We start from the raw sequence: 17,513 nt of genomic DNA, 5'->3' as shown, positions 1-17,513 counted from the left end.
GTTTCATAAGTAGGCTGTTAGACTTGTCCAATATTTGGTTCAGCCCATTTGTGCTGATTGGGCTTTAGTCTATGGTTTGGTTGAATCAGGGTGTGTAGGAAACAAATATTAATGGGTCTAAATTACCCTCCCAGCGTTGAGGAAGAAATTGGCGGCCTTGAAACCAAATTTGATACCAAATTATGCGCTAAATTGGTTCTGATTCCCGCCATTGCTCTCCAAAACCTCATTATTTAGCATAACTAGGTTATTTAAGTACGAGATTGTTATTCCACTTCATTGTAGTGAGAACACCGCTCTGAGCATCAGCAGGATATCTCCGCACCAAGGTTAGTGATAGAGCAATGTTAATGTTGAAGTGTATTTATGTTTGTATTGTGTATGCATTCGTCAATGCTATTTGACCGAGTATTTATTAACGCAAGCGCTTCTGATCTTGTTTTCTGCTCCAAAAACAATTATATACAATGGTGTTCAGCAGTGAGTGTTGTTTAGAGTTTCTCGTCTTCATTAATTTGCTCAAGTAACGTTGCATCCATGACGTCAAAGGGAAAGGCGAAGGTGACGAACACCGGGAGTCTTACTGGTATTCAATCGTCCATGTAATTCAGTTGTAGTGATTGCGTTTGTGTTGAGTGGAAAGTTACTATGCACTGTGCTGTATGTTGTGGTTGTAGTTGGCGTAATGGGTGGTCCATCTGGTGTTGGTAAGTCGGAACGTACGCGGAGGTCTTGGTCGAAGCGCGAGGAAGAGGTTATGATCATGGCTTTGCACGACATCGTTGCGGGAGGTTGGAAGGTGGACAACGGTTTCCAGCCCGGCCACTCTAAGATGATCTACAACGTGCTGAAACGGGAGATCCCATATACTTAATTGAGGGTGTCGCCGCACATTAACTCCAAGATTGCGACTTGGAAGAGAGATTACAACTCGTTGACCAACATCCTAAACCGTAGCGGAGTCGGCTTCAACTCAGACAATGGGCATCGAATTAAGTGCAACGATGATCAATGGGCTCAAATTGTGAAGGTATATTATGGGTAGCTTTGCCACATTCACATTGATCATTTCATTTAACATCAACTCTGTTATGTAGGCTGGCAGCCACGCCAAGCATATGCGGCACAAATCTTGGCCCTTCTACGAAGATTGTAAGCTAACATGTCATATGCATGGTGATTGTTGTTTGAGACTAGGGTGTACGGTGGACAGTTTTGGTGGAAATAGCATTAGGTTTACTAATCATTTTTTATTTTCGGTGTTTATCATCTTCAAACAGGCAGTAGCCACACGGTGGTGTCCCTCCGTTCGAGTTCACGATCTGCTACACCGTCGCGGAGCATCACGACTTCATGGTAAACTGTAATTACCATTTTACACCCTTGATACATGCACTTCTGCCTACAATAAATCACTGAAGATGTGTTTCGTTGTTTTGTTAGCCGTTCCCCGATGCATGGGTGCAATTCTATGAGGCTAATCTGCTTGTTTTCTGCCGTGTTGGACATCCCGATCATGCCCAGTGGCATGTCCAACTTTGTCATCGCGGCGGCCACAGTGGAATGGGTCGCGGTTGGCCATTGTTTGCCCACTACTGTTGTTTCCAAGAAGGGGACTTACTAACGTTCACATACGACATGGTGGACGTTTTCATTGTTCGCCATTTTAACTATTCGCTTGCGCTCCACTTCCATGCGGTTCAACGTAACTTTTTAATGTCGTTGGATTGACATATGAAGTACAACACGTTGCGTAATTTTTTGGTAATATTTTGTTTGTTTTTTATGTAGCTTTGGATCTACCACTTCCTATGCTCGATGGTTTGCATGATGACATCCTAGATTACGATTGGGGTCTTGGTTTGTTCGACAATATGGCTGATGCCGACGCTGATGTACCTCCATCAGCCGGGTCTGAGGAACCGCCCGCGCCGGAAGTAGTAACTACGAACGGCGAGGGATCAAATTCACTTCACCTCCAACTGCCCTCGGCCTCGGTTGCAGCATTTCCCGGGGCCCAAAAAGACAAAGGCAAAAAGCCGGTGGAGGACCACGAAGAAACGGACAACACCGGGCCGCCCCCGGACCTCGATCTGAAACTGAGCGTCGCCCGCTCTACCCGGTCAGCCACCCCGAAGCTGCCTGGTCCATCATTCACTAACACACTGACCGCAACGAACATATCGTCGACAATGGTACCGAAAACAACTCATATACTTCATTTGTTACTTCTTTTGCTCGCGTTTATGACTACTCTGTTTGTCGTCATTGTTTTTTTTAGACCATTCCCAAAGATTTTTGGGATAAGTATATCAAGTTGAACAAGTCCAGGTGCACGTTCAATCTAGAGTCCTGCGGTTTGGAAGCTGGTCGTCTCAACGGCTAGTAGGAGGAAGCGGACCGACATGGGATGGCAGACGTTTCTAAAAGGCAACAGAATCAAGGTTGGAGATGTTCTGGTTTTCGAGATGGTTCCGGCTCGTAAGCTGTACTTCATCGTGAAGATCAACAAATGAGCACTGGTTGTGCGTGTGGTGTGTTAGTATTAGTTATTTTGTCGACTTGTTGGTGATTTTATATGTTGTGGTTGTAGTCGTGTAGTGTGTGGTGTTTTCTATTTTGTGTTTCGATTTAGGAAGGTAATTGCGGTGGTAGCACCGCAATTACTATTAATGTTTCTTCAACCGATGGATGTAATTTTACGGTCGGCCACGATGCCGTGGCTTTTAATCAACATTTCACCGGTTTTGTGTACCACTCTGCCTCCATTTAGGTTGCGATATAAATCTCTATCCCTATGTGATAAAACTTGGAATAAATCCTTATCAAAGCTAGTATTAGTCAATGATCAAAAAATGTATTAATAATGTCACAACATCTGTTCAAATCGACTGATTCTGATTCTACTTGTATGAAATTATTTGCCGAACATGTATGAAATTATTTGTTTGAGAACAGAACACACTATGTCATAAACAAGTAGCTCAACATAATCATCTGCCAATTGATGTATAGTCGAGACAAGTGCATCATTTTTCAAGTACAAAGGGATGAGGAAAATGGCAGTACTACACAATCCAGAAGCAACCATAACTAAACAAAACACCAAAAAAAAGTTTAGAGGCTTGCAATCTCAGTCCACAACACAGTAATCATTCATGTAATGACTATCGATTTTCCCACATATAGTTAGCCAAATTGACGCGCATTTGATTCCAACCGGGGGACGCTTCAATTGTATCCACGAACTCGACGTTGGCCGCTGGTTCAGACTGCGCACTGTCATCGTCCTCGTCACCATCCCCGTTTAGGGCATCCAGTTCAGATTCAACAGGATCGACACCCATCTCCCCTCGAATATAGTTGTGCAGTAGGAAGCAACACATAATCAAACGGGTTTGAGTTTCGATTGGGTAGAAACTAGCGCTACGCAGTATACCCCATCACATCTTCAGAATGACAAACGCACGCTCGATTACATTGCGGGCCATTGTGTGTCACATGTTGTACATTTCCTTTGGGGTGGATGGCCTCTAATTGTTAGGCCCCCATTCCTTGAGATGATAGCGCACACCTTTATAAGGTGTGAGGAAACCTTCGCTGTTGGCATACCCATTATCACACAAATAGTAGCAACCTAAGTTAAAATGCAAGTAATCTATATCAGGAGGTACTTTCAAACATAAGAAGACACCTAAATCCAACTAAAACGCAAGTTCAGTGTATAAAAGTTCTAACCTTTTGGAACTTTGAGACCATTGTTACGAGTCACCGCATCCCTCAGAACCGCTGCATCTGCAACAGACCCCTCCCAAACCAGAAGAATGTACACAAAACGAAGAAACCTATTGCACACGGCTAGTGTGTCTGTAGAAATGTCCCCCTTCCTAGACCTATACCGAGGAGCATCTGCAGCACTAACGCGGACATTAATATATGTCCCGTCTAGTGCACCTAAGCAGCCCTATGAAACGAACAAGTTAATAAACATAACCATGAACACGAAGGCAATTGGTTAGAGAAGACTTTGTTTACCTTAAACCACTTACATCTTGCATCGTCACCGCTGTCATCGACCGGAGTTGGTTGCACGAATAGGGTTCGATGAAGATGAATAACACCACGTATAACCTCATGGATATAGCAACTCACGGTATGTTTGGACCGAAGAAATTGGAATCCAATTACACGATTCTTTGTGTGGTGAGCAAGAGTACTAAGGAACATAGCAACCTGCTCCTCGATGCGGACATACCTTTGATCAACTAATCCACACCTATCACGCAGAATCCGACAAAGCCGCTCGAATGCATTGCGGTCCATACGCAGATTGTTGATGCAGTCCACGTCGGTCACTTTTGTGAGCCGGTTCATATGAGAGACTTGAGCCGGCATTTTGTCTGACATGTTGTAAGAGGCTCGCGTTTCCTCATCCCGGCCGTTGGCGAAGTGTATAACAATCTGTTGACCAGATTCAAAATTGTGAAGCAGTTATGTTGATGGTGGGGGATGATGTCCTCGATCATGACTACCGCGGCCTCCATCTCATTTCTCTTCCTATCTCGGGGGTCCTCCATCCTGAAATGGAAAGTCGGGATCTTAATCTCAAAGGGGCAACACAATGGAATTCGTGGTGGGTGCCTTAAATCAATAGATCATTACTTATTTTCAAAAATGTGATAAATAGGTAAGTAAGACCAAACAACAGAATGCAAAAACTACACATGAACATTGGAAATTTATTCAAAACAATCCCAATTTGCAGCAACGAATGCACAATGCAACATCTAAACCACACATATGACGAGTATTCAGAGCTGCCCCATCCGATGGAGCTTGTAAAAACTGAAAATCTGCATTGCAGACTGTCAACATGTAGACGGAGGGAGTAAATTGTTCTAATCGTGCCGGTATGTACACAAATCCATGCTGAAATCAACATCACAACCACAAACATTGCAAATATTCTTCACAATCCGAACAGATTGACAGTGCAAACAATGCATTTCCAACTTGCATAATCATCGGCCACACACGGAGGGTCAAAATTGAAACTATTTCAACCCAATTTCATACATCAACAACAAATGCATAATCATAGCTAGCAGATCAAACCAAAAAAACCGATAATTCGACATACTCGGATGAATATAGGGCGAATATACCGGAATTGAAAATAGGCGGTCACCAGATTGGATTGTCGGTCGAATTCGAAATTAGGTAAACGCCTTTGCCGACCTCTGAAGCTTTGCAAATTCAGGCGGAATAACGTTCACCTGCAGCGTTGCACCAAAGCAATACATCAACTTTCAAAGGGTAATTTGGTATAATTGGACTCACTATCGGCGTTAACGGCAGATTCATGAAAACTATACCACTCCCTCCTCTGATAGGGCTAGCACACCTCTGCTGATAGTAGTATGTAGAACCTTGAAACCCGCTTGGAGTATGTCGGGTCGGCCGATTGGAGGGACTGCTACCAAACGGGAGAATTGCCTAGTTCTAATGGTGTTTCACAGCTATTTAGGGCTACCAGACGGGCCCTTAGTTTGTTATGTATTCCAACTTTGCCCGATTTCATTAGAAATAGAATGCTAGTACTATATTGGTTCCTCAAATAAACATTTGAAGGGGCTTAAAGACAGTTTGATTAGAAGGGATAAAAGGCATTTGAAGTTTACACTTTTGCATTAGAGATATAATACTAGCAATTAACAACAATATAATTACCGTAAAGGAAAAGTAACAACAAGCATATTTGTGTAACAGTTTTTGCAATAAAAATTGGTTGGATTTCACTAAAGTATATTCGGAACAATTTGTAATATCTATGTCCAAAGTCCAAACATAGGAAACTACACATCAATAATTTCACTGTTATTATATTTTATACAATAACCATAAAAAAGGTTCTTGTGATGCCCAGGCACAAACACTAGTAGTACTACTACATATCCAATTCCAAGTCTGTAACATTTTATAATTTATATACTAACATAATACATATATAAGTCTGATTCGACTCCAAAGTTGAGTAATTACAACAACACCATCAATACATGTCACGTGTAATGTAGCAGTTGGTCTAGTAGAACTCCCGATCAGGAAAGATTATAGGAGCGACAAGGGACCAAATGTACAAGCCAGCCGTGATCCACTCCGTGCAGATTCGGACCCAAACCGACGTCCAACCCACATCAATGAGATCGGAGTTCTCAGAGTCGCTGGTCCATCCCGACAGAAGCATGGCCGAGTACATGCTAGCCAGCGCAAATATAACATGGAAGAAAAAGTACGAGTAACTAACCGGTCGCGCTTCTGCACCCCCGGACTCCACATCCCCCGACTCGAGAAGAGGCTTTTTCTCACCTGCGCATTTTGGGGAAAGACTAACTTGAATATTTTTTATCAATCTATTCCATCACTCAAAGTTTAAATTGATCAACCCATCAAAGTAAACTCTCTGAATAATTTTTTTCATTCTATCATATCACTCAAAGTAAACGCTACCCACAATGATGTAATTATAGCATTGAAATGTGGAGATTTGACTAGTAGGAAAAAAGCTCGGAATCGTTGGTTCAAGTACCTGCTCGAGGCGAAGATGGAGGGGATGATAAGAAAGTGGTCGATGATCCAGCACGGAGAGCAGAATATAGGACGGACAGCACTGTTGTGAGCATCCCTAGTACGAGGGTGCTCGTGGAGACGGCTGTCGACTTGTGAAGACCGTTGCAGGCATAGTCTCGAGGTTCACTAGAGAGACCGGTATAGCACACATAAGCACAGTAGAGAGAGATCACAGAAGCAGGCAAGAGGCTGCCATTAACCTGCCCGAATCACCAGTCATCACTCACAATAATGTATTAATTCGTCGCATCATCCAACAAATGTCGAACAAAAATAGAATGACGTTTACCTTTGGATGCAGAGCGATGATAGCGAAAGCAAAAGCAAGAATGAAGTTCGTGACTAGGAAGAAGATGTTGAGGCCGCAGTCGTTCCCGGAAGGATTGAACCAGATGAATAGAATCCCCGTAAATGTAAATGCTCCAAGGTAGCACGCCACTGACACGACGAGCAAGGCAATGTACCTGAATACAGCACCACACGACATGATCAAGAACTCGACCAACGTGAAGAGTGGGGGTGAAATATTACTCGTAAGTAGTAGCCCCTACCACTTCTGCTCATCTTTAGCAACCCATGAATCGTTCCACGAATGTGTGGCGTCTAACAATATCAAAACCTGGACCAATAAGAAGCACCCGGCCCCAAACTTTGAAATCACTCCTGCATAGACAACAAATTTATTAAAATTAACATTATACGTTACACACAGAAAAAGGCTGGTATGGGATTCAATGGAACGTCATGTTGACACTAGATTCGTTGGAATATATGATAGCAAGACACGAGTGTGATCTTAGCTTCCATAGATCAAGATTTTGCAAACCATTAGGCAGTTTAGATGCACAAAGACCTTAGAGGTAGTAAATCACAATTCAAAAGCAATCCAAGGAATCAGCTAAGTGGTCTTTTTCTATCTCTTTTATTTTCCTTGACAAGAGCTACTCAGAACTACCAAGTCGTGCTTCTTTAACACCCCTACCAAGACACGGAATATCTACTCAATTTGTGGGATCTAAACTTTATCTTAGTAACATGCTCAATATATATGCATGTGTGCGTGCAAGAGACTGACCATATACGTCTATAACAACATTGGGAACGAAGAACATGAGGATGGTGAGCAAAGCCCAAATTATCATCTTAGCAATCCATCCACCATGATGCCAGGCATCGCGCCTGTCATTCTGATCCTTCACACCAATCATAATGAGAGCTAATGTTCCAAAGAACAAGAAATTCGCCATGCTAACACGAAGAACTCCCTGTATTTGGAACCATTGGTCTGTAAGGTCATCGGAAGTATTTATCCCTGCAAACCAAATGATCAACAGATTTCTCAGCTACTCTACAATTGACCAGAGGAAGTGGAGATGGTCATTTATCTCAACAAGAAAATTTACAAACTTAGCAAAGCATTCGACACAGAGTTACTCCGCTTCTGCTATGATTGACCAGAGGAATTGGAGACAACCATCTATTTCAACAAGAAAATTTACAAACTTAGCAAACCAATCAAGATAAAGATTTCAGTTCACACATTTCAGAGGCGAACCGGGACCAGTTCAACAAACGGAGTTCAATCACTAGGCATCAACAGGTTTCAAAAGCATTAGCTCTTATCCGGAATGCTTCTACATTCGATCCATAGTTCATACACATTATCAATTGCCTCATCACACACTCTGGCAATATAAGTATCAATGAATTAAACAGCTAATTGAAAAAGAAATCATTTCAACTGCAAAACGTGTCTACCTTAATGAGGATAAGCACTATTCATCTCTATCATGTACTTCCACTGAAAACTAAACAATAATCAATACATCTGCAACTAAAACACTCATCAATTCGGCCATTTTGCTTACCTGTGAGCTCATGTATTAATCAATGCATTCAAAATACACCAAACTAACATGAAACCAGAAATTAAAGGGGAAATTTTCACACCAACACAAAATTCCGTAGTAACCCTAAAAGCACCAATCACAAATCTTAGACAAAATCAGGAATAGATGAATCTGATAAAACATGCTCTTTTTTCCGAGCTTACAGGAGAATTGTTTGAGGAGAGGTGCGCCGACTTCTCTGAGGATCCAAGAAACAATCAAGGAAACACCAAACAAGCCGCAGTAGGCAAATCTCGCGGAGCGCTTAGTGATGCCAGACGCCACCGATGTGCACAATCCACACGTCAGAGACGCACAGCACGATGCCAGGCACGACATCTCAATTTGGTGATTGGTTTCTCAAACAATTATGCAATCAAACGATGATGATGCCAGTGATAATCTCGAGCTCTCGATCCTTGGAAGTTGAAAACTAGGCTTTCTTGTGCTGATTGTTTTCCCCAAAATTCGAATTATTTTATTACAATTATTTTCAATTTATCCCCAAAATTTGAATGCCTGCGTTAAATAGAATTGCTCATGGAAATCAAGATGATAAATTCCAGAAGCACTGAGGCAAAATTAGCTATATCCATTAAAATCATGGGCTTGATACAGCCCAATAGATTTTAGATCCAACGAAATCGGGTCGGCCCATTCAAATCCGGGATTAGTTTGACTTTCATTTATGGACATGAATCATGAGTCATGATATTAAATTATTAATGATAGTATAAAATTATAGTACTTCTCAATAAGAAAAATAATCTCACTTATGAACGAGTAGAATTTTTGTTTATATTAATAAAATAAGAAAAAGAAAAAAAAAGTTTGCAAAATAGGAGTGAGTAAAGATAAAATTACGATAAAACTAATTTTAATAGATCGATGTGAAAAATAAGACTATTTTTGTAAATGGAGCTCGAGCTTATTTGTAATTTCTCATTTTAAAAAATTACAATATTAAATTTTAATGGACTAACATGAATTTTTTTTTCTGGTTATCAGAGTAGCATTTGATGAAATTATTAATACTGATTAGTAATTTGAAATATAAATTTGTTAATAATGATAAAAGTATAAGACACAAAACAAACACTACTACCTAAAGAATATAATTTGCATGTCAATTATAGATAACGAAAATATAACTTTCTCGATTGCAGAAAAATGTGTTGATTCTTTATGAAAGGAAAGGCCCTACATACTAGTACTAGGAAAATGTTCAATAGTCCAAAAAAGATATAAATATATGGAGTAGTATTTAATTTCTCAATGATGTAAATGACCTTTTGTCCATCAAATTAATGTAACTCCATTTTTAGAAAATAGCATCGTCTATAAACGAACAAGTTCCTACAAGTTCACAAACGTCTTCTCCCATTTGTCTTCATATTTTCATGTCTCGAAATAAAAAAGAATGTCAGACAGAATAGAATCTGATACTATATGCGATAGAGAGAGGCGAGACTAGTTGAACTACACCTAATATTAATTTAGAGTTATAAGCGATATCATAAAATTTAATTTCACTGACATTTAGAAGAATTTTTAGCGATGAATGATAACCTAAAAACTCTTATTTGTAATAAAAAAGACTGTTATATGTATTATTTTTTTTTCACTTTAACTATTTAAAAAACTCTTATTTGTAATAAAAAAGACTGTTATATATATTATTCTTTTTTCACTTTAACTATTTAAAATGACTCTACTATCATTCACAACTAAGACTATTTCGAGTTATAAATGATACATTATGACTTATTTATAATCTAGAGTAATTTTGAGTTGTGAATACTAGTATAAATCTCTCATTCAATTCAGACTATATATTTCGTGTTGCCGAATGATAGCATAAAACTCTCATTTACAATTTAAGATTAATTTTGATTTAGAATTATGAATTATGAAAGTAAAATAGTAAATGTGGACATATTAAAATAGTATTGTCAGAAAACCTCTGATTACACGTCATTTACTCTTTATATCCTAACTTTTATCTTTGACTAAAGTTTAAGACTTTGTCGTGGACTCATGGCGTGTGGACAGTACATACACGATCAATAACAAAATTAATTTTTAATAAAATTTGAGGATATTGTGTACGGTTTGTGTTAAAATGACAACTCCTCTTAAAATGACATCGTGACACTACTTATACAGCAATATTATAAATGCTACACAGCAATATTCAATACGGTAGACAACAATCTATAGATTGCTGTCTAGCGTGTTGGATATGGATGTTCAAGAAAAATTGTTGTATAAGGTATTAAATATTGCTGCCCGTCTTTTTTTTATCCTTGAAAAAAAAAATTGGCTACGTGGCAGCTTATTATTCGTCCACATGTACAAATGATTGGCTAGGAATGGTGGTATGGTGTTATTTTAAGGGGTGGTGGCACCCTAACACTCCCCTATTGTATACACGTACAATTTATGTATATTTTTTTTTTTCTCTATTTAAAATTATTACTGTAATTTTTTAATTCAGATAGCTACGCTACTCACTAAATCAATATCCACAAAATATTATTGCACATTCACTTTTGAGCAGAGACCATTTGCATGAGATAAAGACAGAGGAGAGAACAATGCAAAGAAAAAAAACAAATCATCGGCCTAAGCGGCAACAGAAGACGAGGATCAGTGACGTACCAACGAGTTCCAATTTCATGAATTCTATTTTCTAGATCTATCACTAAATAACGGCTATGAGTTTCGCCTTAGGACTTGTTTGTTTGGAATTCTCTTCTGAAAATTATAGTATTTCAAATAATATATATGGAGTAGTACTACTATATATTATCACTCCATTACAATTTAACTGAAAAAATCTGACTTTTATTATTATGTGTATCACTTAATCTAATTTAATACAAATTTAAAGTCCTATCAATTTATCTTAATTGTCATAAACATGTGATAGGTAATTGATAAAAAAAAATCACATTCTTATAAATCATAGATACCATATTCTTAGACACCATTACTTTCCTATGAAATAAATGGGCTATGCATACTTGTCCTAAGATGCTATCATTCAATATATGGCAACTTCCAAGCAACTCCACTGCTCTTATCACATGCAACAAACAGCAAACAATATCTTCAACAGTAAGACCCCATTTCCCCTAAGTTATGTGTCCACCTTTCAACCAGTGTGCTACTTCAAGGGGAATATTGTGATGGAGCTGTTTCAGTTAGTCACATCTTCATAAACTAAACTGCTTTTCTTGAATCATTATTGTACTTTTTTTGTAGGATAATGCAACAGATAACCACACCCCCACCACTATTGGATTATGTCTAAAAACAGGAGATGGGAGAAATAAATGTCCCAATGTTGTTAAGACAAGTGTTTGTTAGTCTTGGACAGTAACCACAACTTTCTAGTTCCTGTTTGAGCATGTGTACATGATAAATTTGAAAATTTATTTCAACAATGCAGTATTTGAGCTTATATTAGCTGGATGTATGTGTGTAATCAATGTGATGGGAAATTTTAATTTTATCATAAGGTCCACTGTTATCATGTCCTATAGTAGTTGAAGAGATATCTTATCTTTGATTCTTTTGCTTTAACTTGAGATAGCCTAATCTTCTTACTGTGCCTCTCTTTTTCCATGCTAAAATGGGACACATTTGTTTGGCAAGTGACAATGAAATTATGATATGACTAGGAATAGGGTACAAGCAAGGCTCTTTAGCTAGTTCATTTGAAGTTTCAACTAATACTAGGTCATGACTCATGTCAATTAACCTAACTCTTTTATAAATATCATATACTTAATAAACTTAGGCAATAAAACAACTCTAACAAGTACAACAATTTGATGCCTCGTCGCATCCGACCCTAAAGTGGGAAAGTCTGCCAACCTCATCCACCAAAGACGGTCAACAATGATTTGTCTACTCTAAGAAACTGTTCTTTGGCCCGTAGAACTTGGCACATGGTTAGAATTTTAGCTCTTTTAGAGTGACTATACAGTAAAACAATTTTCAATATATAGTATAATCGTAATCATAGAATAGAACTCAACGAATTTGAGAAGTTAGTAAGAAAATGAGACGAAGATATTAGTAGGACCTCAAGAAAGTTATTGAGGGCCAACACTCATCTAATCTTTAAACAAAGTGAAAAGAACCATGTTCAAAATAAGATAATGAGGTGGGGCTTAAGCTTTGAAATGATCACAAATGATTAATATCAAATTCTTTATAGGAAAAAGAAATAGAAAATTGGTAATAAAATCATTATGATATATGATTTTAATTTTATTTTTGTTAATTAGGTGTAAGAGCCACTTTTCTAGAGATATAGTTTGGAAGTTCACTCCAAAATAACAATGCATGATCAGTTGTGATTAGACAAAGATTGGCATACACTTGCCAACAAATTTGATAGAAACGAGTTAGGAAATGGTAGCCAACTTGAAACAGAGTGAAAATGACTATCTCCAAGAGAAGAGATAACTTGGTGGGGCTTTAGCATTGAAATAACACAATAATGATTAATTATCAATTTTTGGTAGAAAATCGAATTGTGGAAAAGTGGTTTAAATGTGTATTAAGATAGGGTTAGTGCACGTGATGTTTGTGTAATGTGAGGGTACAAACTGTCCCTACAATTTGAACTTCATTTGGAGTTCTTTTCAAACAGTTAGTTCAAACAAGTCTATTAAATTGGGAGAAGTTGTGGTTTTCATCATATCAAGAAAATGGGGAAGAGATTTGGGAAGTGGAGAAGAATGGTGAGAGAGATGAGAGCCAAATTCTACATCATTAGAGTTTGTGTTACTATGCTTCTTTGTTGGGACAAGTATTCTTAGTTAATGTAACTACTCATTTTTGTTGTTTTATAAGTTAAATACAGTTTGATCGATGTATCTTATTCTCCACTTAGAGAGCATGTGCGACGGTTGTGCCAAAGATTTACAATGTGTTCTTACAAAACGTGTCACACGTTGCACTGTGTAAGAACACAATCATATGCCAAAGAAACAAAATCACTCATTCAATGCAAAAACACCATCAAAAATATCACCAACAACACCCTACAAACATCATAAATTTGATTAATCAAAACACAAGTACACACAATAGCAAACTCCCAAACTCCCCACCCCTGATTTTAAGGGCTTCCGATACGTCCATTTCCCACACACTCACTTTGAGACAAACATGTGAGAATGAAATTTGTTGAGTCCCTTTCAATTGGAGTTTGGCACCAGGTGGGACACACTACAAATTGATGACTCTGCAGCATCCCCCGACGAAACCGGGCCCCGCGGCGAGCTGGCCTCGCCACCGCTCCAATCGCCCCCCGCCACCTGTCCACCACTATCCATCAAGATTGCTTCACCTCTATATATACACACACACATGAGTCATGACACACCCCTCATTATTTTCTCACATTCATCAACTAGTGGAATTCAATTTCTTTTCTCTGTTGCTACATTCATCATCTTAGTTCATTCACAACATTAATGGGCTTGGCGCGACAGAAGATCCGGGCATGGGAGAAGTGTTCGCGCTACTTCCAAGAGCAGAGGACGCGGCTTCACATCATGTGGAGGTGCTCGGTGATTCTCATACGGTTGAAGCTCGAAGGCGTGAGCTTCGAGGACTGACACAAGCAGAAATGTGTTGGGGCTGTGATGCATACAATGTGTTGCTCAATTGTAAAGTGAAATGGGAGTAATCTAGCTAGTAGTAAGTAGGAAATCATGAGTAGTACCAAAATTTTGTGCATTGAATAAGATTTGTATAATAGTTCTGGGAAATTCATGTGTCAGTGTCACTCTTGGATCTATCTCATCCAAGATCTGAATGAATTTCTGCAAAAATTGAATGATTTTAGTAGAAACCAGTCATTGAAACATCTCCACCAAAAATAATACTCCATCAATTCATCAAAATCAGAGTATTCCTATTGACTTGTAAACACAAACAACAGCAATTGAAATGATGAAAGATCATGACAAAAAATAAAATAAAAATTAAACCCATAGATCAAAATTCCACTTTTTATTTTACTGTCATCAAATATTCTTTCCTTTTTCATCAATCCCAGAATCACAACCTATATATACATGTTTTGTTGTACACAAGTCCATTTATTTAAAGTGAAAACTCTATTTTTATGCAAACAACAGATACAAAAAGGCATTATTAATATCACAATATAATAATTGGACTTATTACAATAGTATCTTTTCAACCTGCAGAACTATAGATTATGTTTTTAATGCTTCTATATCAAATGGACTCATGATCAGAATGAAGGCTTTTACTTCTTGAACTCAATAATTCTAACAAAACCTTAAACTATATGAAATCAGAGAAAAATGTTTAAAGAAACTCTATTCATCATGTAATGGCAATCCAAAAGATTAAATTTATTTAAAAGAACTTTAGGATTAGTTATATTCTTGATGATAGAAGCATTAACAAAAGCACAATTATCACAAATTCACGAAAATCTTTACAGATGACAATGGGATGAGAATCCAAGATTCCCACAGAAATCAATGTCTCCTTTTTCAATTAGGGATTATAGCAAATGGTGCAATGAGATTAAGCCACCACAAAGGTTGATTTTGACCACTAATTATGTGAACTTCTTTTCCACTAGTAGCATAAGAACAAATTATGTCTTTTTATCTTGTGCTGCTATATCACCCTTGTTAGTGAGTGGATATAATAAATAAATACATTAATCAAAGTTAAATCAAACTATTTTTAATTCAATTTAATCAGTTTGACAGGTGACAGCCATTATATAGTTCGCGCTGTATAATTATGTTTGATGAAAATATTGGACAATTAAACTTTAACAAATCTCCTAAATTTTAGTGAATCGAAATTTTAAGTTAGAATGTGGGCTAAAACTAAAAAATAACTAACTCCAACAATATATCTGAGCTTTAAAAGTGAGCTAGTTCGATAAAGTGTTAGTCCAACAGATTGGAAAAAAGTTTAGATTTGAGGGAGGGTGTAGGCAACTGAAATTAGAAATAAAATACTATAATGATCTCACATCGTTGTGAAGAGAGAACTAAATTGAAAAAATTCGACGATAAATATTGATGCTAAATTGCAACTTTTTTTAGATTATAAGGTTAAACAACTTGTAGGGGACTAACATGAAAGTCTCCAAATTATTTTTCAATTAAACTTTAAAGAAATAAGGAAATACAATATGTGTGTAGATGCATATAATGCTAGAATAATTTGGGCATTTCTTTTTGTGGATGGAACACTCACAATTACAATTGTTTTGTGTCTGTCCTTCGATTCCCATATTACCTTCACTTAATGGGCACAAAATTAATTGTTGTTACATGTTAGGTACCTAACAAAATATTCCATTTTTTCATCATTTGTATCAAAGGTCCATTTTATGTCCATTTCCGTACTATAGTAGTACCTGGGACTCGAAGTCGAATATTGTAGTACTATGATTTTACGAGTAATGTTGTCTTTTTTTTTTTATTACATATTCCATATACGTGGCTCAAATACTATATATACATAAAAATGAAATACAAACTAATGTGATTGTAATTTAAGGAAATAATTTCGATACTGGATATTTCAATTTTTTTTTTTTATAAATTAGTAATGATTGCTCTAGAATAAGAACAATTCTTAAGATAAGAAATTAAGAAGATTCGAGAGACACCCATTGGGAAGATTTCATCTTCAAATCTTGTTAATTATAGCCTTATAGGGCAAAGAATTGTGTGTGTGAGTCGAAGAATCAAAATTTCATCGCAAGCGCAAATAAAAATAAAAATAAAAAACAAAAACAAAATTCCATGGAAATTGGAATGGTAATCAAAGTAAAATAATTTAAAAGATGTTTATTCCTTCTTAATTAATTAATTGCTCATCAAATATAAGTTAAATTAAATATAATCTAATTATTATATCAGTTGATTTACTAAAAATGAGTGAAAGTTAAGAAAATAGACGTTCAGTCCTACTTACTGTAATTAATTAATTAGCCAATATAAGGGAAACTAGAATTATCTATATATCCGTTGATCTACTAAAAATGCATGATTGCATAAAAATTTATTTCTTACGTTCTGACAATAGTATATAGCTCGATCGATATGTGTGCGACGAAAATATTGTTGAGAACTCCTTCAAGTCTTGATCGAATGTCTTAGAAAATGTTTTTAAGATTTATGAAATTAATCAACAAAGACTAAATTAAATATCGAAACGAATGTATATTTTAAAAACGTGTTCCCTTCGCTTTTTTGGAAAAAGAATCCAACTTATTTTTTTTGTAATATTTGGCCTTCGGTGATTGGAACTCAAAAGAGAATCTTGAAATACCGAAAGACGATTGGAATAGATTTTGACAAGACATTTCAGCCGCTTGAAACTTAAAAATGGCTAAAATATTAGTAGTAGAAAAAATTAATGAGAGGATGCAGTAGCATAATTAATTTTTTGTAGACTTTGAGCCATGAAAAAAAAAGCAACAAATTAAAATAGAAATACTAAAAAAATTCAAAAAAAAAGTCAACAAAAATAAATATCAACATACTGGCGTAAAAATATGAAGTTTGGTCATTTTTATTCTGATCAATTACGTGACTTTAATTTTTTTTTTAATACACAATTACAAATACCCAATTTATTTGTATTTAGAGGAATTTGTTATATGGAAGCCGAAAATCAAAGTTTTTTTTTTTTTTAAATATTTGTTTATCACTAATAAAATAGCGCAACTTATGTTGAAAAGCAACTATTCTTTCCGCATGTACCTAAAGAATAATCTTACCGCCACGTCTCTCTGCATGTACCCAAAGAATAAACTTAGCGTCTCTTATGTTGATGAAAATCAACTATTCTTTCTGCATGATTCAATTACTACCAGTTAATAACTTAGTATTGTCTCCATGTTTAATTCATTTTAGAACTCTAGATATCCTTTATTCATTTCGTATCGTACTATTTAATAATATA

At 36.8% G+C, this 17,513-nt stretch overlaps 2 protein-coding genes across 2 annotated transcripts; one reads left to right on the top strand and one right to left on the bottom strand.

Moving 5' to 3' along the window:
- Positions 1 to 5,856: 5,856 nt before the first annotated feature.
- LOC125223419 (probable serine incorporator) lies at positions 5,857 to 9,015 on the bottom strand. The gene is made up of 6 exons (XM_048126556.1): positions 8,684 to 9,015; positions 7,706 to 7,942; positions 7,182 to 7,293; positions 6,920 to 7,094; positions 6,590 to 6,830; positions 5,857 to 6,369 (listed from the first exon to the last, which is right to left on the bottom strand). The coding sequence occupies exons 1-6, from the start codon at positions 8,856 to 8,858 to the stop codon at positions 6,086 to 6,088; spliced, it is 1,224 nt and encodes a 407-aa protein (XP_047982513.1). The 5' UTR covers positions 8,859 to 9,015; the 3' UTR covers positions 5,857 to 6,085.
- A 4,070-nt stretch (positions 9,016 to 13,085) lies between these two features.
- On the top strand, positions 13,086 to 13,454 carry LOC125221408 (small polypeptide DEVIL 5-like). The gene is made up of 2 exons (XM_048123526.1): positions 13,086 to 13,102; positions 13,219 to 13,454. The coding sequence occupies exons 1-2, from the start codon at positions 13,086 to 13,088 to the stop codon at positions 13,352 to 13,354; spliced, it is 153 nt and encodes a 50-aa protein (XP_047979483.1). The 3' UTR covers positions 13,355 to 13,454.
- Positions 13,455 to 17,513: the final 4,059 nt, after the last annotated feature.

This window comes from Salvia hispanica, chromosome 4 (assembly GCF_023119035.1).
Source record: "Salvia hispanica cultivar TCC Black 2014 chromosome 4, UniMelb_Shisp_WGS_1.0, whole genome shotgun sequence".
Lineage (NCBI taxonomy): Eukaryota > Viridiplantae > Streptophyta > Magnoliopsida > Lamiales > Lamiaceae > Salvia > Salvia hispanica.
Note: the sequence above shows the minus strand (reverse complement) of the source record. Positions and strands in the feature narration are given on the sequence as shown.

Excerpts from the sequence above, each read along its gene's own strand:
- LOC125223419 (XM_048126556.1), bottom strand. The coding sequence starts at position 8,858 with ATGTCGTGCCTGGCATCGTGCTGTGCGTCTCTGACGTGTGGATTGTGC. Across the intron at positions 7,095-7,181 it reads GCTAAAGATGAGCAGAAGTG|GTACATTGCCTTGCTCGTCG; the intron begins GTAGGGGCTACT and ends TGCTGTATTCAG. Across the intron at positions 6,831-6,919 it reads TCATCGCTCTGCATCCAAAG|GTTAATGGCAGCCTCTTGCC; the intron begins GTAAACGTCATT and ends TGATTCGGGCAG.